General features: G+C 43.1%; 1 protein-coding gene across 1 annotated transcript; it reads left to right on the forward strand.

The window, feature by feature from the left end:
* The first annotated feature begins 1,342 nt into the window (after window positions 1-1,342).
* On the forward strand, window positions 1,343-27,501 carry LOC137649499 (jerky protein-like). Its single transcript, XM_068382482.1, has 3 exons — window positions 1,343-1,385; window positions 1,741-2,195; window positions 27,312-27,501. Exons 2-3 carry the CDS (start codon window positions 1,864-1,866, stop codon window positions 27,499-27,501), a joined length of 522 nt encoding a protein of 173 aa, XP_068238583.1. The 5' UTR covers window positions 1,343-1,385; window positions 1,741-1,863.
* Window positions 27,502-27,606: the final 105 nt, after the last annotated feature.

The raw sequence follows: 27,606 nt of genomic DNA on the forward strand, positions 1-27,606 counted from the left end.
ACTTCCTTTCCTTTTGCAAGCTTCTTTGACACAATATTGTAAAATAGATTAAACTTCTTTTACCCTTTCTCCTTTTGTGAATCGTGCATGTGCTTCTTTCATCTCCATATTTTTCTCTATGTTTTTCAGTTTCATCCATCAATTTCGTCGTTCATGAGAGCCATAACGTTGCAGCAAATATTTTTATTTTGACCAAGCTGACACGAGTCTTTTTATACTGTAGTTTATATATGACATATCTGTTTTGACGTTGTTAATAGTTTATATATGACATATTTGTTTTGACGTTGTTACTGTTGTTAGAATGATTTATTGTTAATTTGTTCTCATCACTTATTTTATTTTCTTTCCTGGGTGGGCTATTATTATTATTATTATTATTGTTATTATTATTATTATTATTATTATTATTATTATTATTATTATTATTATTATTATTATTATTATTATTATTATTACTGGCTAAGCTACAACCCTAGTTGGAAAAGCAGGATGCCATAAGCCCAGAGGCACCAACAGGGAAAATAGCTCAGTGAGGAAAGGAAACAAGGAAAAATTAAATATTTTAAGAACAGCAACATCTAAACAAGTATTTTAATGTAAACTATAAAAAAATTAATAAAAAAAAGAGAAAGAGAAATTAGAAAGGAAGTGTGCCCGAGTGTACCCTCAAACAAGAGAACTAATTCAAGACAGTGGAAGACAATGGTACAGAGGCTTTAGCACTACCCATGACTAGAGAACAATGGTTTGATCTTGGAGTGTCCTTCTCCTAGAAGAGCTGCTTACCATAGCAGTAGTGAACCCCTTGGGTGAAGAATTGTTTGGTAATGTCAGTGTTGTCAGGTGTATGTGGACAGAGGAAAATCTGTAAAGAATATGCCAGACTATTTGGTGTATGTGTAGGCAAAGGGAAAATAAACCGTAACCAGAGAGAAGGATCCAATGTAGTACTGTCTGGCCAGTCATAGGACCCCATAACTATCTAGAGGTAGTATCTCAATGGGTGGCTGGTGCACTGGCCAATCTACTACCCAGGACCCACTGCTACTATCTAAGGAGCCCTTGGGCTTATAGCATCTTGCTTTTCCAACTAGAGTTGTAGCTTGGCTAGTAATAATAATAATAATAATAATAATAATAATAATAATAATAATATTATTATTATTATTATTATTATTATTATTATTATTATTATTATTATTATTATTATTATTATTATTATTATTATTATTATTATTGTTGTTGTCTACGTCTATACCGTTCAGTGATTGTGTACACGAGTGCGGTTTAGCGCTTCATTTGTTTATATTGCAGTCAAATTGTCACTTTTTCACTGAGCGTTGGGCATTTAACTGCCGATAAGGCGTTTATTCACAGAAGAGGTATTTATAATATAACTATTTGTAAAGAGTCTCATCTTAGTCTCTAAAAAGGTCATCGTAACTTTTCCTTTATCATGTAACCATAATAAGAATTATATTTTTTAGAAGTATAATTTTTTATCAAAACTTTCATATCACTTTTAACTTGGAAAAAGAATAATATAAAATTTCTCCCGAGTATAGTAGTCACCTTTAATTCCGACATTATAATACATATAAAGTAAATAAATATTAATCTACAAAATATATTTTTCATATACAATTCTGACTTTCTTAATAATGATATTAAATTGTTGTGAAAATACCCGTGAGAAGTAATACGCAAAAGTTTACCTTTCACGACTTGACTATTCAGCAACACTCTAATCTCACGGATCGAGAAAGGCGGACTGGCAACCGAGATATATGTTAAGAACCAGGCATTTTTCTGTAAAACAGAACAAAACATCATTAATTTGTATTTGAGAAACATGTATTTATGGCAGAAGCAGCCATGGAAATCGTCAGTGAACACGGGAATGTGCCTCTTATCTCAGACGATGCTGTTACCGTTGTGACTGTTGGAGAACCCCCTACCAAAAAAAAGCGAGTCAGGGTTGACATGAAAACTAAGCTCGAAATTGTGGAAAAATTTGAAGGAGGACAAAAAACCTCTGCTCTCTCTGAAGAATATGGAATTAGCCAACGGAGGATATATGACTTCTGTGCTGTCGTCAAGAAATTAAGAACTTTACAGAAAGATAGTGAAAACGACGATTCCGAGGTCGTGTCCAAGACATTGGAAGAACCAAGGATAAGGCCTAATTGGAGGTAAGATATCCAAAAAGAATAGCGAAATTTTGCTCGTTTGTAGATCAGTGGACATGGGTTGGCCCAGGGATAGGAAAATAAAAGTTCAGTCCCATTTTATCAAAGAAGTTATGTCCTAACCCAAGGTTCCCCTCTCCTCCCCACCAACTTAAGATTATTGGTTTCTCACAATTATAATCATCAGGAACACCTTATTTTCTCCTTTAGGGTTACTGTACTATTATGTAGATTTACTTCAAATTTTACATACCTTGATTTACACCATATATGTATATATATTATGTATATATATATTATATATATATATATATGTATGTATGTATATATATATATATATATATTTATGTATATATATATGTGTATATATTATTTATATATTTATGTATATATATGTATATATATATTATATATATATATATATATATATATATATATATATAATATGTGTATGCATATGTTGCTGTTTGGCTATGATCAGAACGAAGGAAATCTTGGGATTCTGGTAACATTTTATTGTTGCTAGTATCCCACCCATGCATGTTAGGAGTGGCTTAGTCAGCATGTCTTGCTTCACTTTAGGGCTCCCACGCATTGTCCAATTTTCAGAGGATGGTGGCTGCCATGAAAAAGTGGAGAGGGGAGCTGCGAAAACCCCGTACTAAAAATTTGCATGTGTGCTAGCATTCATAGAAACAAACTCGTTTCATATCTCTCCACGAAACAGTGGCAGCCACTGTCAACTAAAAATTGGCTCTTACTCCAGGTTCCAGTTGGATATCTATCTTTGACCGCTGTCCATATTATGCTTCGCTTTGTGCATTTGCGATTGCGAGTGTATCAGGTTAATATGAGAACCTGGCCTGGTCTTGAAGGTAGTCCTTATGGTACCTTCATGAGCCGAGAGGTGGTAGACCCCCTATCCTTTGGGTCCTGGGTATTGTGGTATGCAATGTTCCTTTTTTTTCTAATTATGATTTTTGCAGTGACTGGCTGTCTTCTCAATGCAAGAAATCCAATAGTTGCTTGGAGAAGAAGGCTAAGAGGGATTGTTCCCCCTCTGCTGAAAGTAAGAAGCACAAGCCTTCCATTCCATATCCTGATCTTTCTGTTTCAGATTCTTCCTTATCGGAGTGTCCTGAAACTCCAATACTTAAGGATGATGGCCTTACCTGTATTGTGCAACGTGATGATTTTGTAGATTTCTATCACCCATCGTGATTAGTGAACCCAAAATCTTATACAGTGATGCAGATCCTTTGGCTTTAGCTCTTATCCAGCCAGAGCAAGAGACGTTACAAGTTATGTCTCACAAGCTTATGCTGTATGAACCTTAACAGGTCTCCATCTCTCCCCACAAGTGTGCTTAGCTGAGGAGATCACCTCTTTATTTCAGATATTGCAGATTAGGGCATTTTCTCCTCCACTGTGCAGATATCCGTTGTGAGAATTTTAAAAGTATCATTTAGAATTACGCCACCTCAGACTCTGCTCTGAGAGGTGTCAGATCAACCTATTTTTCCAGGTACAGAACCTGCTTTGCTAGGAGGCACATACTCTAGGCCTAATTTTCAATATTAAACTTACCCGATAATCATGTAGCTGTCAACTCCGTTGCCCGACAGAATTCTATGGAGGGATACGCCAGCTATCACAATACTAGAAGGGGGTGTACTTACCAGCGCCACCTGTGGCCAGGTACTCAAGTACTTCTTGTTGACACCTCCTCAATTATTCCTCTGTCGTGCTTCCGGCAAGACGTTCTGGGATACGCTTATGTTCTTGGAGTATTTTCACGACTTTGGTGAAGTATTTCTCTTTGATTTCGGCTGTCGCTTTACTGGAAACTTCTATATTAGCTATAGTTAGCTTTTGGAATTAATTTGATTAATTATGGTGACGAAGAGAGTATGAACTCTCTTTCACTTTTCAATGGCCGACCCTTCCCTTAGACGGAAGTGTTGGTGTCTAAGAGAGTATAGACTCTCTTTCTTAATTTTGCTTAACAAAAGTTATAGATTTATTTTATATCTCTCCGCCTCTTATAGGCCTCTTCGATTAACTTCCTTTTATTATAAACTTATTAAAATTAATTTTTATATTTGTTTATATTCGACCTTCCTAATAGTAGGCGGTCTTTTCTTGGTACCGAAGTTAATTAACATTGAGCCCGTCATTTCGGTTTTACCTGTTAACATATTATGCTATTTTAATGTCTTTGAAAGAATTTCTTTGATAGTCTAGTACTGTTTTTCAAAGTTGAACTAACGTTTGGTTTTGTCTCTGCAGTTGTTGACGTTCAGAACGTTCAACTTGCACTCTATCGTTACGATAGAGAATGAATTTTCACGGTTTCACGTTGCAGTAAGAGTAACCGTGTCTAGCGTTTTGTTCATTCTTTCTTAACTTAATGGTTTTGATCCTAATAAAGGAACTTTTCATTTTGGGAAATATTTCAGTTTTTTCCTTTAACAATAATATGTTTTAACGATATATATGATTGGGCTCTTCTCTCAGGTTCTAAGTCAAGAGAGAGAGAGAGAGAGATAGAGACGGAGGGAGAAAGAGGAAGATAAACGTTTCATTCAAGCCTGCCAGGCGTACGAGTAACGTTATCGTTTTTGCTCTTCTCCCTAGTCTCTTTAGGGGAAGAAAGTAAACGTTTCTAGAGTGATCTAGTGTTTAGTCTCTTTCCAGCCACTGAATTATTTATCTTTCATTAGATTTTTCTGTTACATTGTAATTCTGTTTTCGCAATTACTAACTTTTGAGAAAGGATAGAATTGCGTGTTTCAGGTACAAACCACTTAAAGTTTCGAGTTCAGTGAAATAAGTGCAAACAGAAAAACAAAGTGATAAGTGATTAGCGCAAAGTGTGTCAGTGTTGTGCGTGAGGGTACTTCTGTGCGCGCCAGTCGTCCTCCCAGTCCGGGACCTCTTGCAAGCTCCCAAGCCCAGGGGAGAAGCAATGTCGAAGGGCATAAGGGTTCAGCAGGCCTTGATCGGCGCACAGAAGTATCCTCGGTGGTTGTGGGCGTGTCTTACCGAGACCGTCACTCCCACCCGCAGACGATTGAGCCCTTATTTTGCTCGTCTGCAGAAGAAATTTAGGGGAGAAAACGCTGGTCTCAGGTCTCAAGACCTCTTAAACGTAAAGTCCAGACCTATGCCAGACGTACGAAGTTAGAGTTCAACAACCCGGATGCAGTCATTGGGTTAGCTCTGACTCTCCTCAGTCATCAGTTGAATGCACTCCGCCTAAGAGGAGTAAGGTTCTGCCGCAACAGATCTCTGCTGTTAAGGCTTTACCTCTGCAGACCTTAGTGTCTGCCGACCCCAAGTTGACTCTACTGCAGTCCATGCAGTCACAACTTTCGGTCTTGAGGCGTGAGTGTCGGGCTGAGAGTGTTGCGCCTCCGCCTCCGCCTACACTCGCTCCGCCTGCGCTCGCTCCGCCTGATCGCAGTACCACCTGCCAGGCGTACGATGTTGAGCCACGTTCTGAGTTTGCTGTTCCCAGTGGTGTTCAGCCTCCGCCTTCTTTAAGGCAACCTTTACAATGGGATCAGGAGGATTATACCTCTCTTCCTCCGCCTCCACTTGCTGCTCCACCAGTGATGCAACACTCGGTTGAGGTACAACAACCTCTCCCGTCCTTGAGTCAGTCTCCTCAGCTCTCGCTGCAGCGAGCTCAACCCTCCACAAGGCAAGCACCACTACACCTTAGCCTTGCGCCTCAGGAGCCTCAGCTTGCGAGACATTTACCTTGTTCTACGCAGCCTCTACCTCATCGCGCTCCGCTCACACCACAGGAACAGGAACTTGCTACTCCGCTTCCGCCAACCGCTCAGCAAGCGCAACCCTTGGGTTCAGCCACTCATGCCAGGAGTCAGCCTCCTCCACCCATGCGCCTACCTTCTGCTACTTCCTTTGATCAGCCTTTGCAGACTGAGCCTCAGGTGTTCCCTCAACAGAGTCTTGAAGAGGAAACCACAACTATTGTTGTTCCAGCTCGTTCTGACTCTGCTGTTCAGCATACCTTACCTCCATTTTCAAACCTTATGATAATGGAGGTTATTTGTATTACTTATAAAAATATATTTGTATTCCTTGCAATATATTTTTAACAATATCGCAGAATATGGCAAAAAATATGAATCATGAGTTATGAATGTAAGGTAAATATTATGTTGATATTTAAACCCCATGCAAGCATGCATAAAGCACTCTAGCACTGGTCATGGAATTTCTGAGAAATGTTAAACGCCATGCACACGCTCTGCTTACCTTACAGCATGCTCTGCTTACAGCATGCTCTGCATACTACATGCTCTGCATACAGCATGCTCTGCATTCAGCATGCTCTGCATACAACATGCTCTACATACAGCATGCTCTGCATACAGCATGCTCTGCATACAACATGCTCTGCATACAGCATGCTCTGCATTCAGCATGCTCTGCATTCAGCATGCTCTGCATACAACATGCTCTGCATACAGCATGCTCTGCATTCAGCATGCTCTGCATACAACATGCTCTACATACAGCATGCTCTGCATACAACATACTCTGCATACAACATGCTCTGCATACCTTACCGCATGCTTCTCAGTCACACATCTTTGGTTGTTGCCAACTCACTAGACTGTCAAGCTGTTTCATAACGTTGCCTTCTAGTCTGCTGCTTTTGCACCAGTGAACCCTCACTGAGAGAACTTAGCTTTTCTAGGATATGGTCCCTGTAGATGAGAAAGTTCTTTTCTCCCTCCTTCTGATATTCCCTTGAGGACTCTGTCATTTGGAGGGAGCCTTTAGCTGCATAGCCTCTTATGGACTTTTATTTAAGCATAACATGCTTCCAGGGAAGGTAATGGTTCCACTTCAGTCGCTAATCCCGTCTGTTACCACACCTGCTCCCATAGACCTTGAGCTGTGTTGCAAGACATGCAGTCCAAGCTTAGTCCTTGTTAGAGGATTTTTTGTTTACGGAGTCAATGTGTCACGGGGAAGACGTTCAACAACCAACAGAAGTGACTTGTTGTGACGCAGTGCGGCAACCTCAGCAACCCGATAAGGAGTTGTCTGTACGACCCAGACAGTCTAGACAGATTCGGGTTGTCACTGTACTTCCTCGCTTGCCCATGATTGACAGTTCACAGACTGTGCAGCAGTACCATGATCTTGTGTCCGGCTCCGTCAGACGACTGGCTTTTAAGAGCTCCCACAAGTCGTCGCTGTCTGGAGATTTTCAAATGGACTATGGATCTGACCAAGGAACTGGGCCTCCTGGTCAATTTTGAGGAGTCTCAGCTCGTTCCATCCCAGACCATTGTCTCCTTGGGTATGGATCTTCAGAGTCGAGCTTTTCGGACTTTTCCGTCGGCCCCAAGGATCTTCCAAGCCCTAGAATGCATCCAGAGCATGCTGAGAAGGAACCGATGCTCAGTCAGGTAGTGGATGAGTCTAACAGGGACACTTTCATCGCTGGCCCTGTTCATCGTGTTAGGGAGACTCCACCTCCCCCCCCTTCAGTATCATCTAGCTGCTCACTGGATAAAGGACATGACGCTAGAGACGGTCTCAGTTCCTGTTTCCGAAGAGAGGAGGTCTTCTCTCGCGTGGTGTAAGAACAGCTTTCTTCTCAAGGAAGTCTACCTTTGGCTGTTCAGAAACACGACCGCCGTCTCCTCTCGGACGCATCAGACACGGGCTGGGGTGCGACTTTGGACGGACAAGAATGCTCGGGAACATGGAATCAGGAGCAAAGGACACTTCACATCAATTGCAAGGAGTTGTTGGCGGTTATTCTGGCCTTGATAAACTTCAAGTCCCTCCAGCTTAACAAAGTGGTGGAGGTGGACTCTGACAACACCACAGCCCTGGCTTACATCTTCAAGCAGGGAGGGACTCTTTCGTGGAAGTTGTTCTAGATCGCAAGGGACCTACTCATCTGGTCTAAAGATCGAAAGCTAACTGGTAACGAGGTTCATTCAGGGCGGTATGAATGTCATGGCAGATCACCTCAGACGGAAGGGTCAGGTCATCCCCACAGAGTGGACCCTTCTCAAGAATGTTTGCAACAGACTTTGGGCCCTGTGGGGTCAGCCAACCATAGATCTGTTCACTACCTCGATAACCTAGAGACTCCTGTTGTATTGTTCTCCGATTCCAGACCCAGCAGCAGTTCACGTGGATGCTTTTCTGCTGGATTGGTTCCATCTCGACCTGTATGCATTCCCGCCGTTCAAGATTGTCAACAGGGTACTTCAGAAGTTCTCCTCTCACAAAGGGACACGGCTGACGTTGGTTGGCTCCGCTCTGGTCCGCGAGAGAATGGTTCTTAGAGGTACTGCAATGGCTGGTCGACATTCCCAGGACTCTTCCTCTAGGAGTGAACCTTCTAAGTCTACCTCACGTAAAGAAGGTACACCCAATCCTCCACGCTCTTCGTCTGACTGCCTTCAGACTTTCGAAAGACTCTCAAGAGCTAGGGGCTTTTCGAAGGAGGCAGCCAGAGCGATTGCCAAAGCAAGGAGAACATCCACTCTCAGAATCTATCAGTCTCAAGGGGAAGTCTTCCGTAGCTGGTACAAGACCAATGCAGTTTCCTCAACCAGTACCACTGTAACCCAGATTGCTGACTTCCTGTTATATCTAAGGAAAGTAAGATCCCTTTCAGCTCCTACGATCAAGGGTTACAGAAGTATGTTGGCAGCGGTTTTCCGCCACAGAGGCTTGGATCTTTCCACCAACAAAGATCTACAGGACCTCCCTAGGTCTTTTGAGACCTCAAAGGAACGTCGGTTGTCCACTCCAGGCTGGAATCTAGACGTGGTCCTAAGGTTCCTTATGTCATCAAGATTTGAACCTCTCCAATCAGCCTCTTTTTAGGACCTCACATTAAAAACTCTTTTCCTCGTGTGCTTGACAACAGCTAAAAGAGTAAGTGAGATCCACGCCTTCAGCAGGATCATTGTTTTCACATCTGAAACGGCTACATGTTCCTTGCAGCTCGGTTTTTGCTAAACGAGCTTCCTTCACGTCCTTGGCCTAAGTCGTTCGAGATCCCAAGCCTGTCCAACTTGGTGGGGAATGATCTGAAGAGAGTACTTTGCCCAGTTAGAGCTCTTAGGTACTATCTAAAAAGGTCTTAACCTTTACAAGGACAATCAGAAGCCTTATAGTGTGCTATCAAGAAACCTTCTTTTCCAAGTTCTAAGAACTCAGTTTCTTACTATTCAGGCTTCTGATTAGAGAAACACATTCTCATCTGAAGGAAGAAGACCTTGCTTTGCTGAAGGTAAGGACACATGAAGTGGGAGCTGTGGCTACTTCAGTGGCCTTCAAACAGAACCATTCTCTGCAGAGTGTTATGGATGCAACCTATTGGAGAAGCAAGTCAGTGTTCGCATCATTCTATCTCAAAGATGTCCAGTCTCTTTACGAGTACTGCTACACCCTGGGACCATTCGTAGCAACGAATGCAGTAGTAGGCGAGGGCTCAGCCACTACATTCCCATAATCCCATAACCTTTTAACCTTTCTCTTGAATACTTTTTATGGGTTGTACGGTCGGCTAAGAAGCCTTCCACATCCTTGTTGATTTGGCGGGTGGTCAATTCTTTCTTGAGAAGCGCCAAGGTTAAAGGTTGTGATGAGGTCCTTTAGTATGGGTTGCAGCCCTGTATACTTTAGCACCTTTGAGTTGATTCAGCCTCCCAAGAGGAACGCTGCGCTCAGTAAGGAAGACGATCTTATTAAAGGCAGAGTAACGGTTCAAGTCGACTTCCTTACCAGGTACTTATTATTTCATTGTTATTGTGGATAACTGATTATATGAAATACGGGATACTTAGCTATCCTTTAGTCTTGTACACTGGTTTTTCACCCACCCCCCTGGGTGTGAATCAGCTACATGATTATCGGGTAAGTTTAATATTGAAAAATGTTATTTTTATTAGTAAAATAAATTTTTGAATATACTTACCCGATAATCATGATTTAATCGACCCTCCCTTCCTCCCCATAGAGAACCAGTGGACCGAGGAATAATTGAGGAGGTGTCAACAAGAAGTTACCACTTTAGTCACACATCCCCAAGTAGATGGGCCATCATCCCATCTCGCTTGCAAGCGGGATACGAGGTTGCCATTTTACGAGCAACAAAAAACTTATATTTACATGTTGGGAATTAGTTTTCCGTCCTCCACTAGATTGACTTATACCTTTTCAGGTCCCTCTAGAAATAGTAAAAATAAGTTATCCATGACTACGCTTGTGCCTAGATCTGTTAAAATAGCTATGAAAGATTTTAAACTGAAGCCAAGACATGCACAAAATTTTGAAAGGAAAAGGGTATGCGGAACTGTACCCACCATTTCCTCATATCACACCAACGGACCTCTTCATAAGAGACAGAGGTCCTACTCCCAGCCATATTACAGTATTTGGCACAAAGGTATAGACACTTGGTGGGATACACCAGATAGGTCTAATTTTTATCCATAGGTCTCAAGCTCAGAGAAGGAGACAAAACCTCTCCCTTCTCCCTCCTATTATGACCATGAGTTTTATGAATAGTACTTACCTGGCAGTTATATATATATAGCTGATTATCTCTAAATCGGCAGAATTTTTCAAAACGAGGCAACCGCCTTGTGGTGGTTGGGAGGTAGGTGGTAACACCTGTCACAGGGTGGTCCAAGGAATCATTCCCGTGTCCAAGACTTCAGTTCATCTCTGCCGGCTGGATCGAAAACATCGTCGGTCCACCATTGAGAGTTTTTAAATATTAAACTTAGCCGGTGAATATATAAATAGCTGACGTCTCCGACGGCCCGACAGATTCCAAAAAACTTGCGAGCGATCGCCATGAAGGTTGCGGGTGTGCAAACCAGCGCCGACTATCGGCCAGATACCGCATATACTTCTCAACCACTCCAGTTCTTCTCTGTCGGTGTCACCGACAACATTGGTTCCGCTCGCTCTAGACCTCGAGTTTTCTACTGAATTGGTGAAGTACTTGGTTTTGGTTTTATTGCTTTCGCCGTGTTGGATTATTCAATACTATCTTCAAAAGAAATGCTTTTGAAAGGAGAGGAAAGTTTTTTTGCCCTTGCTTTTTTAATCTCGCTCTGGTTTTTCCATAGAGAAAAGATGGCCGACCCTTCCCTCAGTGTACGGAAGTGTGTTAAAGGCTTTTAGTAATTATTTTATCACTTTATAAATTATTGTTGATATTTATAGATTTACCTCTATATATTTTATATCTCACCCGCCTTTATTAGGCCTCTTCGATTAGCTTTCCATTTATACTAAACATCGAGATAAATTTTATGTTTTTGTTTATATGCGGCCTTTACCTATTCTTTGTTGGCGGTCCTGACTTGGAAAACGAAGTTAAACAACGTTGAGTCCATTCAACTTTTATTTTTGTTTAGATAAAAACAGTTGCTCTGTAAGAGTGATGAGATGAATATTTTTAGAAAATATTTTAAGAAATTTATTCTTTGAATAGTCTTCGTGCTGTTTTTCAAAGATGAAATAACGTTTGGTTTATTTATGCTATGCAGTTTGCGCTCTATCGTTACGATAGAGAAAGAGAGAATCACGGTTTTACTTTGCAGAAAGAGTAAATCGATTTTGACGTTTTGTTCATTCTTCTTTCAAACTGAAGTTTTTTAGATACTAATTTAAAGGAACATGTTAATTTTCAATTTCTTAGTCCTTTCAGTTTTTTCCTTTAGTCAAATAACCTGTCATTGACAAAGAGTGAGTGGGCCATTCTCTTGTGAGTGACAAGAGAGAGAGAGAGAGAGAGAGAACGATCCGATCTTTATTCTCGTCCCAAGTCTCTGTACAAGGAGTTTGGGAGCGAGTAACGTTCTCGATTCAGTTTTTTACTCTCGTCCCAAGTCTCTGTACGGGGAGAGAGGATAAAACGTTTTAGTTTTTATTCTCATCCCAAGGCACTGTACGGTGAGAGATTGAAAACGTAGTCCTTAGTGAACTAGTGTTTAGTCTCATCCCCAGTCACTGATCTTTTTAACTTTATATATTTCCGTTTTATTCGATATATATGTATATGTTTATTGATTTTGCATGTGTGTTTCATTTTGTACTAATGTGCTTACACTATACGACTCATTTCGCAATTCTAACCTTTTGATTTAAGGGAGAATTGCGTGCTTCAGGTGGAAATCAGTTTTATTCATGTCTAATGTGAAATTATTAAAAAATGCGATATCAGTGAAGTAAGTGCAAAAAACATGTTCTGTGTTGCAGAGGGTTCTTTTGTTCGTGCTTGTCGCTTGCCTAGTCCGAGACCTCTTTCAGGCTCCCCTGCACCAGGGAGAAGGAATGTCGTAGGACCTAAAGGAGTGAGGAGTGTAAACCAACGAACAGACGTTCCCTCAAAGGTATCAGACGTTGCTCGTCTAGCACATCCTTCCCATAAGACAGGAGAGACGAAGTTTCTCCTCGTCTTCCGATGATTCGTCTCTTTAAAAGCCTGGGCGTAAGGTTTCGAGACGGTTGAAACGTTTATTAGTTCCTTCAGGACAAGTTCAACGTCCTAGCTGTAGTCATCATAAGAGTCCCGTTCATAGCGATGACGTTCATGTACAGACGTTTCTGCCACAGACTCGATGTGACGTTGAGCGGTAGACACCGTAGACACAACGTGACGTCGAGTGTCAGTCACCGTAGTTACGATATAGCATCGATCAGCAGTCACCGCTGTTACTACGTGATGTTTGAACGTCAGCCACCACAGTCACAGGTTGATCTGAAGTTAAGTGTTTTGCAAGATATGCTGTTAAAGCTTTCTTCTTTAATAGAAGCTTTCGATCCTGTTCCTGTGCGAAAGGATCCTTTGCTTTTTGTACGTCACGGTTCTGAGATACGTGATTCGGGTCTTCAACCTTCTAAACGAGCTTTGTTACGCCACGCTGACGTTATCCCTAGTGACAGCTTTGCTGTTAAACGAGATGCGGAGCATAAATCTCGATGTAACTTTGATCGCTTTGAACGTCAGCCACCGCAGTCACAGCGTGACGTTGAGCTGCAGACACCGCAGACACGACGTGACGTTGAGCGGTAGACACCGTAGACATGACGTGACGTCGAGGGTCAGTCATTGTAGTCATGATATAGCATCGAACAGCAGTCACCGCTGTTACTACGGGACGTTTGAACGTCAGTTACTTCTGTCACGACGTGTAGTAGAATAACATTCTCTGCAGTCACAACGTGACATCGACCCTCCAATTTTAACTTCTGTTCATATACAAGTTGATGTAGCCTGTCAGGCTTTTCCTTCACGTCATTCTGAATATAAATCTCCTTCTCGCAAGACTTTAGATTTATCAGATGATGTGCCTTCTGAAGAAGTTGATGACCCCCTTTCAACTAATGTTCCTTTGGGGAGTCTTTCAGAAGAGGAGTAACCTAGGGTGGTCCAACAATCCCTTGTTTTATAATTATGAATTTCTTTAGTGAAATTTTGTCCTACTCGTTTTTTAACGGCTGCCCCGCCGTCTGAGTTTACTCTTGGCATGACTTTCTTCGAATCCTACATTTACGAAGTCAGTTCTCTCTTGTTCTTCCAAGAGGGCCATGCTCTTACTGGGAGACTGGTTGGAATCCAGGAGAAGTTTAGGAAAGTCTGCTTTTGCTTTTCCTCCTTCTTAATTAGCTTCTCGCTCGGGCGTCTGGTGTGACACAGGAGAAGTTCTCGGCTTGGGAGTACCTGCCTCTGCCCAGGGAGACTTCTTAAGCCTAGTGGACTCTCCTCGTCGTCTAGCCATGAGACGCTCCAAGATTTTATGGTCTACTTCAGAGTTAGACCATCTCCTGTTAGGAGTTTTTTCGAGCGTTTGAAGTTTTTATTTGTTGGATTGGTCCCTGGGAGCCTTAAGTAAGAAGGTCTCTCCAGCTGTCAATGTATTGCTGTACAATTATGTCATGCATGAACAAGGCTATCAGGGATGGCTCCAATGATCTGGCAGCCACGTTCACTGCAGGAGTACTTAAGATGTAAGTGCGCTCAATGTGTTCATTGTCAAGACAAAGTTGACGATGAAGACTACCAAATCTGTCTTGGCAGCAGTAAGGGAAGGCGACTGGATGGTCTCTCTCGACCTTCAGGATGCATACTTCTACATCCCAATTCATCCAAACTTTCAACAACATCTGAGGTTTGTGGACGGGAAAGTAATGTACCAATTTCGAGCACTGTGCTTCGGCCTCATTCCTGCTCCTCTTGTTTTTACAAGGCCCTTGCAAAATGTAGCAAGCTTTCTACATTTTTTGAGGATTCAGAGCCTCCCTTTATTTTGACAACTGGCTAATCAGGGCGTCGTCATTACGCTGTCTGGAGAGCCTCTAATGGACATTAGACCTAACCAAGGAGCTAGGTCTCATAGTGAACGTAGAGAAGTCGTAACTTACAGTACTCCATCCCAGACTATTCTTTATTTGGGAATGGAGATACAGTGTCGGATTTTTCGGGCCTTTTCGTCTCCCACAAGAATGGAACAAGCTCTGTTAAAAGTCCGTCACTTGCAAGAGAAAAACAGTTGCTCTGTAAGAGTTTGAACGAGCCTCGTGGGAACTCTTTCATCGCTGGAGTAGTTTAGCTCTCTGGGGAGACTCAACCTTTGCCCTCTCCAATTTCACCTAAACCATTGGAACAAGGAGAAGGGCTTAGAGAGTCTTTCTTTCCCAATCTCCAACTCAGTCTAGACATGTCTGACTTGGTGGGACAGCAACATCAGACTTCGAGAAGGTCTTTCTCTTGCGATCAAGAACCCAAACCATGTGTTGTATTCAGATGCATCGGATTTGGGTTAGGGAGCTCCACTGGACAGTCTGGAATGCTCGGGTCTTTGGTCCACGGATCAGAAGGAACTCCATTTAAGGCAAGTAACATCTCTCTTTTGACGAGAGTTGTGCAAGGAAAAATGAATGTCTTGGCGGACTGCCTCAGCAGAAGAGGACAAGTCATCTCCATGGAGTGGACATTGCACAAGACTGTGTGCGAGAAGCTATGGATGACATGGGTCAACCCACCATAGATCTTTTTGCGACTTCACTGACAAAGAGGCTCTCGACTTACTGCTTTCCAGTTCCAGATCCAGAGGCAGCCCACATAGACGCTTTCCTGCTGGACTGGTCTCACCTGGACGTTTATGCCTTTCCACCTTTCAAGATCCTAAACAAGGTGCTGCAGAAGTTCACCTCTCACGAAGGGACCAGGTTGACGTTGGTTGCTCCACTCTGGCCCGCGAGAGAGTGGTTCACAGAGGTACTTCTATGGCTGGTAGACGTTCCAATAAGTCTGCCGTTGCGGAGGGATCTCTTGCGACAGCCTCACGTAAAGAGATTTCATCAAAGCCTCCCCACGCTTCGTCTAACTGCCTTCAGACTATCGAAAGACTCTCTTGAGCTCGAGGGTTTTCGAAGGAGGCAGCTAGAGCGATCGCGAGGGCTAGAAGATCCTCTACCATCAGGATCTATCAGTCGAAATGGGAGGTATTTAGAGACTGGTGCAAGTCCTCCTCTATTTCCTCTTCCAAGTGCCTCTGTAGCGCAGATTGCGGATTTTCTGCTTTATCTGAGAAACAGTCGCTCCCTCTCTGCATCTACCATTAAAGGCTACAGAAGCATGTTAGCTTCTGTTTTCAGGCATAGGGGTTTGGATCTTTCTAATAACAAAGATCTCCAAGACCTGCTTAAGTCTTTCGAGACTTCCAAGGAGCGTCATATTTCGACTCCTGCTTGGAACTTGGACGTGGTCCTACAGTTCCTTATGTCAGACAGGTTTGAACCATTAAATTCAGCCTCCCTGAAGGATCTTACCCTCAAGACACTTTTTTTGGTGAGCTTGGCTTCGGCTAAAAGGGTTAGTGAGATACATGCTTTTAGCAAGAACATCAGCTTCTCCACTAATAAAGCAGTATGCGCTCTTCAACTTGGTTTTTTGGCCAAGAATAAACTTCCGTCTCGTCCTTGGCCTAAATCATCTGAAATCCCCAGTCTTTCTGAGATTGTGGGGAATGAAGTTGAAAGAGTGCTGTGCCCCGTTAGAGCTCTTAAATTTTATTTATCCAGAACTAAACCGCTACGAGGTTGTTCAGAGGCTTTATGGTGCTACGTTAAAAAGCCCTCTTTGCCCATGTCTAAGAATGCGTGGTCTTATTTTATTAGACTTTTGATTCGGGAGGCACACTCTCATTTAAGTGAGAAGGATCGTAATTTACTTAAAGTCAAGGCTCATGAAGTTAGAGCGATAGCAACTTCAGTAGCGTTTAAGCAAAATAGATCCATTAAAAGTATTATGGACGCGACCTTTTGGAGAGGCAAGTCGGTATTCGCTTCATATTACTTGAAAGATGTCCAGACTCTTTATGAGGACTGCTACACACTGGGACCATTCGTAGCAGCGAGTGCAGTAGTGGGTGAAGGCTCTACCACTACATTCCCTTAATCCCAATATCCTTTTAATCTACTCTTGAAATTTTTAATCTTATTTTGGGTTGTACGGGAGACTAAGAAGTTTTTCGCAATCTTTTTGATTTGGCGGGTGGTCAAAATGTTGTTTCTTGAGAGCGCCCAGATTAAGGGTATTGATAGGTCCTGTTATAGGGGTGTTCGCCCTGGATATAATAGCTCCTGGGAGTCTTTCAGCATCCTGAGAGGATGGCTGGGCTTCGTGAGGAAAGCGGACTAATGAGGCAGAGTAATCATCAGAGTCAGCTTCCTTACCAGGTACCTATACTTAAGTTTGTTTTTATGAAATATTTGTCAAAAACTCTTGAGCATATACGCCTTTATTGTTATAATACTGGTCTCTACCCACCACCATGGGTGTGAATCAGCTATTTATATATTCACCGGCTAAGTTTAATATTTAAAAATGATATTTTCATTATAAAATAAATTTTTGAATATACTTACCCGGTGAATATATAATATTAAAGACCCTCCCTTCCTCCCCGATAGAGACCCTGCAGACTGAGAAGAACTGGAGTGGTTGAGAAGTATATGCGGTATCTGGCCGATAGTCGGCACTGGTGGGCACACCCGCAACCTTCATGGAATCTGTCGGGCCGTCGGAGACGTCAGCTATTTATATATTCACCGGGTAAGTATATTCAAAAATTTATTTTATAATGAAAATATCATTTTTCGAATCATTTTCCCTTCTTCGCTTTTTTGGACTTCGTTTGGTGAAGTACACTGATTTAGGGTTTTGGCAATCGTGTTTTATAATTACTATTTACTTTGTTTATCATGAGTGATAACTTAATTTTCGTGTTTGTGCGAGTGATGTATGCAAGGTGAGGTTACCAAATGTGTCGGTTGATCCTCACAGTTTGTATGCAGAGGTTTTGTTTGTGCACTATATTTTAGGTGCAAAGTTTTTAATCCTGATGACGGAAATACGTTCCGGCAACTCTATGACGTCAGTCGTGTGACGTAATCTTCATGTATGTCTTGCAAATTCTCTTTATTTGTTTTATGTAAAGAATGGGAGGAATTCCACTTACTGTATATAAGTTTTTTAACTTTTAATGTAAAATTTTTAAAGAAATATTTGTCCATTTGGTATTCGTTCTTTAAATCATCGATCTAATTTCATAATTAAATAGAACTAGCTTATGGTTAATTTACGCTGTTAGTTCTCGTTACTTTCGGTGCAGTCAAAACATGCCTTGGTAGCGTTCTTTTCGATACGGGAATTCTAGTTTTAGTTGGCTATTATTCTCCAACAACAACGATATGGGAATTTTAGTTTTAGTAGCATTTTCATTTATATGTTCCTATTGTTTACATTTATATATATAGATACGTTATTGCTATATCTGTTCTTTTTATCATTACAACTCTCTTGTTTTTGAAAACCCTTTGAATTAATTGTGGATTACATTTGTTTTCCCTTTTTTCTGTATATTTTAATCTTTAACGTATAACTTTCCCGGCGTTTGTATGTAACTACCGGGTAGGTATTTATGACATTTAATTTTACCGGTGGTTATATGTAACTACTGGGTGAGTGTCTTCAACATCTATTTTTAATCTCACTCTTGCCCGGTGTTTTTTTCTTTTTTTGACCGCCGGGTAAGTATGTTTGAAAGTTTATTTTATTATGGAAATGTCAGTTTAATATTTTATAAATATATTTTGTTACAGTTTATATAGCAAGTACTAGAGACGATTTTGCTTTCTCATTCAAGCCCGTGGCAGAAGAATAAGTTCTCTCACAACGGGCAGGACTAATTATGGTTTTTTGTGTAAGAGTTTAATAGTGCAAGTTTTCAGTGCTAAATTAGGCATTGGATTCTTTCAGCACAGGGACGTTGTTTTCGTAGCCTTAGACCTCTTCCAAGCTCCCCGGCCCATGGGAGAAGGAACGTCGATCGGCGAAAGGAAACGAGAGGCGTCAGCTCACGAGCAAACGCCCTCGCGAGCGTTCCTGTTAACGTTCCCAAGAATGCTCGCCCTTGCCATGGGAAAGCAAAGAGCGTTGAACGTTAAGATTCTTACACTGTTTTTAGAGTTTTGCATTGCATCACTTTTGATTTTAATGGCAATACTTTAAGTCATAGAAATTCGCTGCTAATATCAATGCTTACAAACCATCATTGACTCGGTTTTTGTCCCAGAGCGCCAGTCGGCCTTACGAACCCTCTGGTCGGAACCGAACGCGCCGAGCGGCATAATGAATATCATTTTGCCTTAACGCTCGGCGCTAAGTCTTTCAAGACAGGACGAATGCAGCCTCGTCTTTCATGGCGAATGCAGCCTCATCTTTCAGGACGAATGCTGCCTCGTCTTTCAGGACTAATGCAGCCTCGTCTTTCAAGGCGAATGCTGCTTCGTCTGTCAGGACGAATGCAGCCTTGTCTTTCAGGGCTAATGCAGCCTCGTCTTTCAGGGCGAATGCTGCCTCGTCTTTTAGGACGAATGCAGCCTCGTCTTTTAGGAGGAATGCAGCCTCGTCTTTCAGGACAAATGCAGCCTCGTCTTTCAGGGCGAATGCAGCCTCGTCTTTCAGGGCGAATGCAGCCTCGTCTTTCAGGGCGAATGCAGCCTCGTCTTTCAGGGCGAATGCAGCCTCGTCTTTCAGGGCGAATGCAGCCTCGTCTTTCAGGGCGAATGCTGCCTCGTCTTTCAGGACTAATGCAGCCTCGTCTTTCAGGGCGAATGCTGCCTCGTCTTTCAGGACGAATGCAGCCTCGTCTTTCAGGGCGAATGCTGCCTCGTCTTTCAGGACGAATGCAGCCTCGTCTTTCAGGGCGAATGCTGCCTCGTCTTTCAGGACGAATGCTGCCTCGTCTTTCAGGACTAATGCAGCCTCGTCTTTCAAGGCGAATGCTGCTTCGTCTGTCAGGACGAATGCAGCCTTGTCTTTCAGGGCTAATGCAGCCTCGTCTGTCAGGACGAATGCAGCCTTGTCTTTCAGGGCTAATGCAGCCTCGTCTTTCAGGGCGAATGCAGCCTCGTCTTTCAGGAGGAATGCAGCCTCGTCTTTCAGGGCGAATGCAGCCTCGTCTTTCAGGGCGAATGCTGCCTCGTCTTTCAGGACTAATGCAGCCTCGTCTTTCAGGGCGAATGCTGCCTCGTCTTTCAGGACGAGTGCAGCCTCGTCTTTCAGGACGAGTGCAGCCTCGTCTTTCAGGGCGAGTGCAGCCTCGTCTTTCAGGGCAGCCTCGTCTTTTGGGGCGAGTGCAGCCTCGTCTTTCGTGGCGAGTGCAGCCTCGTCTTTCGTGGCGAGTGCAGCCTCGTCTTTCGGGGCGAGTGCAGCCTCGTCTTTCGGGGCGAGTGCAGCCTCGTCTTTCGGGGCGAGTGCAGCCTCGTCTTTCGGGGCGAGTGCAGCCTCGTCTTTCGGGGCGAGTGCAGCCTCGTCTTTCGGGGCGAGTGCAGCCTCGTCTTTCGGGGCGAGTGCAGCCTCGTCTTTCGGGGCGAGTGCAGCCTCGTCTTTCGGGGCGAGTGCAGCCTCGTCTTTCGGGGCGAGTGCAGCCTCGTCTTTCGGGGCGAGTGCAGCCTCGTCTTTCGGGGCGAGTGCAGCCTCGTCTTTCGGGGCGAGTGCAGCCTCGTCTTTCGGGGCGAGGGCAGTCTCGTCTTTCGGGACGAGGGCAGCCTCGTCTTTCGGGACGAGGGCAGCCTCGTCTTTCGGGACGAGGGCAGCCTCGTCTTTCGGGACGAGGGCAGCCTCGTCTTTCGGGACGAGGGCAGCCTCGTCTTTCGGGACGAGGGCAGCCTCGTCTTTCGGGACGAGGGCAGCCTCGTCTTTCGGGACGAGGGCAGCCTCGTCTTTCGGGACGAGGGCAGCCTCGTCTTTCGGGACGAGGGCAGCCTCGTCTTTCAGGATGATAGGACGATCGCCGCCTTGTTCTTTCAGGGAGACGCCACGTCTTATAAGATCTTTGTCAAGGATGACTTTAGTGATCACTTTTCTCCTGTTGAATTGTTTGAGGTTAACAGAAGGAGAGGATCCTAAGTTCTGTTGCTCCATGTTCCCCACCCTCTGAGTTTTCACGTGGTCTTTAATGGAGCTTTAAGAATATATTAATTTTTGTTTCTTAAAACAGAAACCTTTGATGACTAACAACAGTAAGAGCCAGACTTTGCTACTTCTGGCGAGCCTGGGAGGACCTTTGGTCTGTGTTTTTACTGGGATGGATGCGAAATCTTTTTCCTAGTGAATCCTCCTTTGTTAGTTACTCCGATAAGACTTTTCTGCCTAACCGACTTTGCAACTTCAATGTCTCTCTTTTGGGAGAGGGAGTCTTTTGTCCGGTCCTGGACGTAAATGCTCTTTACGCCTTCGTTCAGAAGTCAAAGTCCTCCATGGAGACTTCAAAATCTTTGGAGAAGAGGGGAGCAGACCTTTGGTCAGTACTTCTTCTGAAGGAGGATTACTTCTTCCTTTTATAGGGAAACCTCCTTTAGTTTTTAGCTACAACGATTCTCTCTCCCAGTTCTAGAGAGGAGTCTAAGTGGCAGGCTATGCAATCAAAATTTATCTGAGGTTTGTTTACAAGGGAGAACGGGTGTAGAATGGGTCAGTTTCGGGCGTGTGTTTTGGTCTCGGCTCCGCCCCTCTCATGTTCACGTAACTTTTGCTTTATGTAGCGGAATACTGCTCTCTGGAGAAATCAGAGCGTCCCTGTATCTGGATTTTTAGATAACGTTGAGCCTATCGAATAATTAGGTCTTCCTGTCAACAAGAAGAGTCTCTTCTGACACCAGGACGCTCAGCACCTTGTCTTTTAGAACGTTCAGCGTCTCGCTCTGTTAACCTTTCGGCTCCATGTCTTACAGGCTCCACGTCTTACGGGACTTTTGGCACCACGTCTTACAGGACTATCGGCGCCACGTCTTACAGGACGATCGGCGCCTCGTCTTTCAAGATGCTCGACGTCAAAGTTCTTGCATGAGGCATGACTTTGAACATGAGAATCTAGGACTTCGTGATGACACTAGTCGAATCGTGTGTCGAGATCAAGGACGCCTTCGTTCTGATTTCTTGGATCTAGAAAGGAGGTTTGTTCTAGGGCAAGAAACATCAGGACAAACATGCTCAGCAGGAAGAGACTTGTTTTTCCCTCAGAATGGTCTCTCAACCCGCAAGTCTGTCAGTCTCTGGATGTTGTGGGGCAGACCTGTAACAGACCTTTTTGCCTCCAACTGGAAGAAGAGGATCCCCTACTGCTGCTCCCTAGTCCCGGACGAGGAAGCTGTAGCTGTGGACTCCTTCCTGATGGATTGGACGGGGGTGGACATGTTTGCGTTGCCCCCGTTCGAGATCATCAATCTGGTCTTCAGGAAATTCGCTCTCCTCGATTCGGGGCGAATGATCCTAGCGGCTCCATTCTGGCCTGCTAGGGAATGGTTTTCGAAAGTGATGGGCATGTTGATGGACTTCCCAAGAAGACTTCGGCAAGTCCAGATCTTTTCAAACAGCCCCACTTCGAGAGGTATCATCTTACCCCCCTTGCTCTCAACTGACTTCCTTCAGACTGACTAGAAGCTTGTCAGATCTCGAGGCTTTTTGGCACAAGGGACGAAATCTATCGCCAGAGCAAGGAGGATCTCTTCACAAAGAGTCTACCGATCTAGGTGGGAGACCTTTAGAGCTTGGTGCAGGCGGCACAAGTTTTCCTCATCCACTACCTTTATGAGCCAGATTGCAGACTTCTTCTTGTACCTCAGGCAGGATGCTAAGCTGGCTGTATCTACCATCAATGGATACAGCAGTATGCTCTCCGCCGTCTTTAGGCATAGAGGCCTAGAGTTGTCCCAAAATCAAGGTTTGCAGGACCTCATTGGGTCTTTTCAGACGACGAAATAGGTACTCTTAAACCTGGATGTGGTGTTTAAGTTTCTGTGCTCCAAGAAATTTGAACCTATCTCGCTAGCCTCTCTTCGGGTTGTAGCAAAGACAACCCTCTCCCTTATGACTCTAGCTAATGCCAAGAGGTCAGCGAAGTCCAGGCGATTGGGAAGAGGGTGAACTTCAATTAGGATAGGGCAGTTTGTGGCTTAAGGTTCATCTTTCTCGTAAAGAGCGAGAACCCTTCGTAACCCTGTCCTACGACGTTTGATGTCATTAAGCTCACGAACCTAGTGGGTCGAGAGAAGGAAAGACTCCTCTGCCCAGTTAGGTCCCTCAAAGTTTTTTTGGCTCACACTATGAACGTGAGCTGTGCATCCAACTTGTTATGGTGTTCAGTGAAAGGTCCGCCAAAAACCCCTGTCTAAGTATGCTTTGTCCTTTTTCCTGAGGGAGAAAATTAGGGAAGCCCACCTCTTATGTGAGGAGGAACACTTCGCCCTGTTGAAATTACGGGCTCACGAAGTGAGAGCCATCACTACCTCTCTGGCATATCAGGAATATATGTTGGTTAGGCTATTCATGGATGCTATTTTCTGGAGGAGCAACTCTGTCTTCGCTTCTCATTAACTTAGAGAGATGAGAGTAGACTTTGGCAAGTGCTATACCTTGGGCCCATACATAGCTGCGGTTTCTGTATTAGCCAAAGGAGTTAATAACCCCACTCAACCTTGGTTTATATGCATGTATGAGGGTTTGTGTTTTTATGATGGTCTGTGGACTTCGTCTTGTGGTGCGGTTCCCTCAGTCTAGATAGATAGTTTATGTCTATGTTGCAGGGTTAGGTGGTTAGTTTGAGTAAGGTTGCAGTTTTTATTATATGGGGCGAAGGTAGTTTCTGAAGTCTAGTCAAGTTGTTGGTCTTATCCCTTTGACAGACTCGATTGAGTTTTTTGCAGCTTTGCAGGCTTACTCCTGGATAAACTCTCCTAAGGGAAAGCCACTCTAAAGGCTGTACCTTTGAATCAGCTACCTTAGCAGGCAAGGAATCAAGGTGTTTTTATCTCCTACAACTCTTTTGTTGTTTCCCCAACAATGTTTACTGTCTGTTTCCCTCCTCCAAATGTGTGAATCAGCTATATATATATAACTGCCAGGTAAGTACTATTCATAAAAACGGAGTTTTTATGATAAAACAAAGTTTTATGAATACTTACCTGGCAGTTATATATATATTCTAAGGCCCACCCACCTCCCCTCAGGAGACAGGTCGGGCATAGATGAACTGAAGTCTTGGACACGGGAATGATTCCTTGGACCACCCTGTGACAGGTGTTACCACCTACCTCCCAACCACCACAAGGCGGTTGCCTCGTCTTGAAAAATACTGCCGATTTAGAGATAATTAGCTATATATATATAACTGCCAGGTAAGTATTCATAAAACTTTGTTTTATCATAAAAACTCCATATTTTGACTCATTTTATTAAAAAATCCTTCTGTTTGGGTTCTATTGCCTCAGAACCTAGATTAGAGAAGAAAAATATTCCAGAAAGAGGGAAAAATCCATGACCTTTCCCAAAACTGGTACTAAGTACATATAGGAGGAAACAGAGTACTAGAAATCCTGATCTAACCACTATCATGATTGAGGAGTCTCCTGAACAAAGAACAGACGATAGGAAATGGCTTAAGTTTTCCCCTTAGAGGTATGTACCAACTTGAGGTCCTGAAGGGGCCTACCACTTTTTGAAAGGTAGAGCCTAATTAGGCATTTAGATGGGCTTGGAAAACTGCCAAGCTCCCAAGTTTCAGGCAAGTGCTGTATGATTGTTAGACTGTTTCCAGATCTTCAGAATACACTCCATAAATTTAATGTGCCGATTTCAAATCAATCCAGACACATACTAGTGTTGTTGAATGAGCAAGTGTCTGATTTGGAGAATTCGCTAAGGTTGAGTTGATCTTCGAAATTACCTCCATCCACCTTATTGAGGGACAATTACAGTAGAATTTTATGTGTTAACACAGGGAAATACCCAAGCCCCCTCCAATCAACCCAAATGTTGAAAATTTGACTTCTGGAACATCTAGTGACAAACTTTCTCATCTTCCATTTCTATTCTCATCTCCTGAGCTGCAGAATATGGTAAGTGCCGCCATGTCAGCCTTCAAAGCGTGCTCCTGGCTCGACTATTAGTTATTGGCTGTGTCATATTTTGCTATGTTAGAGAACCCTAATGATATAGAAATCAAAAGGATGTATGAGGACTTAATATTTTTTGGGGCAAAAGCTCTAAAATTTGTTCTTCACCAGATAGCCTCCATTTGAGGTACCTGCATCCTCACGAGTAGGGACACAGTACTCTCTAAGTGTACTGTACAAAACAAATGACTCAAAAAGATGCTCTATTTGAAAAATTCCAGTATTATTGACCACCCTACTCATTTTCCTCCCGTGGAAGTAACAGCAGCAGTGGACAAATGTGATAGAACTAGCCAGACTTCCATTTTAAGAAGGGATGCAGCATCCCATTTTGCAACTCCTCAACAGGTTCCAAAACCATCTCTTAAGCAGGTACCACAGTGTCGTCTACTATTAGACTCATAGAATGCTACATCCTTTAAAAGCCAGGACACCACAGCTCCCTTTCGTCGCAGAGGGTATTCATCCAGCAGAAAGAGTAGAGGTAGTGGAGGTTTTTGTTATCATCGTTGGGGGATGCCTGTAAAGTCGTTGGATGAGGTAGCAGTTCTTCTGGTCGGATCCCTGGACAGAAGTACTTCGCTCAGGGTATCGTGTCCATTTTACAAGCTGTTGCCATCCTCTAACTCAGACTCTGACGATCCCGTCTTTTTATATGAAAAGATCTCAGAACCCAGGAGAAGGGTGTCACAAATGCTCAGGAAGGGTTTAATAGAGAAAGTCTTTGATAGGTATCTAGGTTTCTTCAGCAATATCTTCCTGGTAGAGAAACTGACAAGAGGCTGGAGACCTATCATAGACCTTTCCTGCTTGGGCATTCATGTCCCCAGATAACAATTAACAGTTCATTTCTTTGAATTATTTCTTTATATTCCTCTAATTTATCTCTGAATTCCTTCTGCTCATCACTTCACCCTTGTTGAGGGCTATATACCTTACTTTCCTTCCTTTCACCAACTATAAGCCATTGAGCCTGTCACTGATACACTGGACCTCTGTGATCTTTTCCTTCAAATCTACATGGAGAATGATTCCTACTTCATTTCTCCTTGCACTGTATAGTAAATTTTATATAGTTCCCCAAGCTCTCTTGCACTTTTCCCCCTCCATTTAGTCTTCTGTATACATAGAATCATTGTTTTTCTTCTTTGCATGACATCAACCAACTCTCTTCCCTTTTTTGTGAGGCTACCAGTATTCTAATTTCCAGCTCTCATTTTTCCTTTCCTTTTCCAATTCTTGGTCCCCTCTAACTTCTTTAGCCACAGTTGTGACTTTTAAGGCCGATTCACGCGACCCGTTTTCTTTCCGACAGGCTCGCCGTCGGTTAAGCGGCGTCTAGGTTTCTTACGTGTATTCAAATGCAACTGTTCACACGACCCGTTAGGCAGACGGCGGCCCTCGGACGTCGCCCTTCCGAGGCGGCTCGGCTTTCTTCCCAAGAAACCCCGACCGGTTTGACGGACGTTAGCCACCCGTCCCAACCAACGGGTGGATGATGTTTTGTGTGAACGAGGACCTGTATTGTACCCGTTCGTTTCGTGGCCTACAACCCCGACTTTTCCTCATAGTATAGAGTCATAGAAATTAGTTAGTTTGTTGTTGACACCATGTTTTAGAGGTTAATTGAACTTTTTCAAGGGTATGAGGAGATGTTTGACATGGCAAACAAGATGTATAGAAATAATTTACATAAATAAAAGATATGAAAAATGACAGGAGAGGCATTAAATAAAACAGGTAATTTATCGCAATTTTAATATTCTTGGCATGGTGCATAAAGCATTATGAAGTTGCATAACTTATTTTATCAACACAGTTATCAACCAACATCTTAAAGTGTCAAAATTATCGTAATTTACTTGGTCCTCACATGACAGAGTCTAAGTAAACAATGAAAACCGCGCGCTGGTAAACGGATACGGAACGCCTCGTGTGAATGTACAACATTTCGACGGCGGTTAGCCACCACCCAGCCTGTCGGAAAGGAAACGGGTCGTGTGAATCGGCCTTTACTTTACCCTTTGCATATTTATCACTGTTGTGAGGGGATACTGCAGCTGTCACTTGCATGATACACCCTAACCATATTGCATTTCATCGTTGTCTTGAGGTTTGCTATTTAGTTTTTTTCCACAATTTTGATACAAGGTTGGCTAGACCAGGAAGCAACTCACCCCATTTAACTAGGGTTGAGACCGGCACCAAGTTAGACTGATTTGTAACCCCCTCTGGCTGAGTTACGTAATATCCTTTGGCAAGTTCTTAAAATTACTACTTGATCCCTTGTTTTTGTGAAGACCATCTGATAATCTGTTCACTTATGATTGAGAAGTTTGCACACATCAACATCGTAGTTCAGTCCAACCTCAACTCAGCAAGAAACCTTCTTAGATTGTCTTCAGTAGCTTTGTCTGGATTTTCTTTGCATGTTATCGTCTTCAAAACCCAATTTATTTTAGTATCACTTTATTTGCCTTTATACTGTACTATTATTGTGACAAGTGTTTTTGATAGGCATATGCCAAAATAATTACTTATTTTTATACATTAAACTTTCGATTTCAGACCATGGGTTGACAGTTTTGTCGTCCACACATCAGATCATGAGGGATATGTTACTAGTCATGAGATGCTTCTTCGACTTATTCAAGAATTTGAATTGGACACACATTCTGGATATGTTGTTAAAAAAACAAGGAGGAGTTATGGAAAAGAATTAGGTGGGGTTCTTTTGTGTTTTTTATTTACTGTATAAAGAATGTTACATAATTGTACTATTGTGCTGTACCTATCTTTTGTGTGCATGTGAGGTGTATTGTATTACATTGATAAGATGTGATACTTTTACTAATCTTACATA

The sequence above is a fragment of the Palaemon carinicauda genome, chromosome 11, assembly GCF_036898095.1.
Source record: "Palaemon carinicauda isolate YSFRI2023 chromosome 11, ASM3689809v2, whole genome shotgun sequence".
NCBI classification, from domain to species: Eukaryota; Metazoa; Arthropoda; class Malacostraca; order Decapoda; family Palaemonidae; genus Palaemon; species Palaemon carinicauda.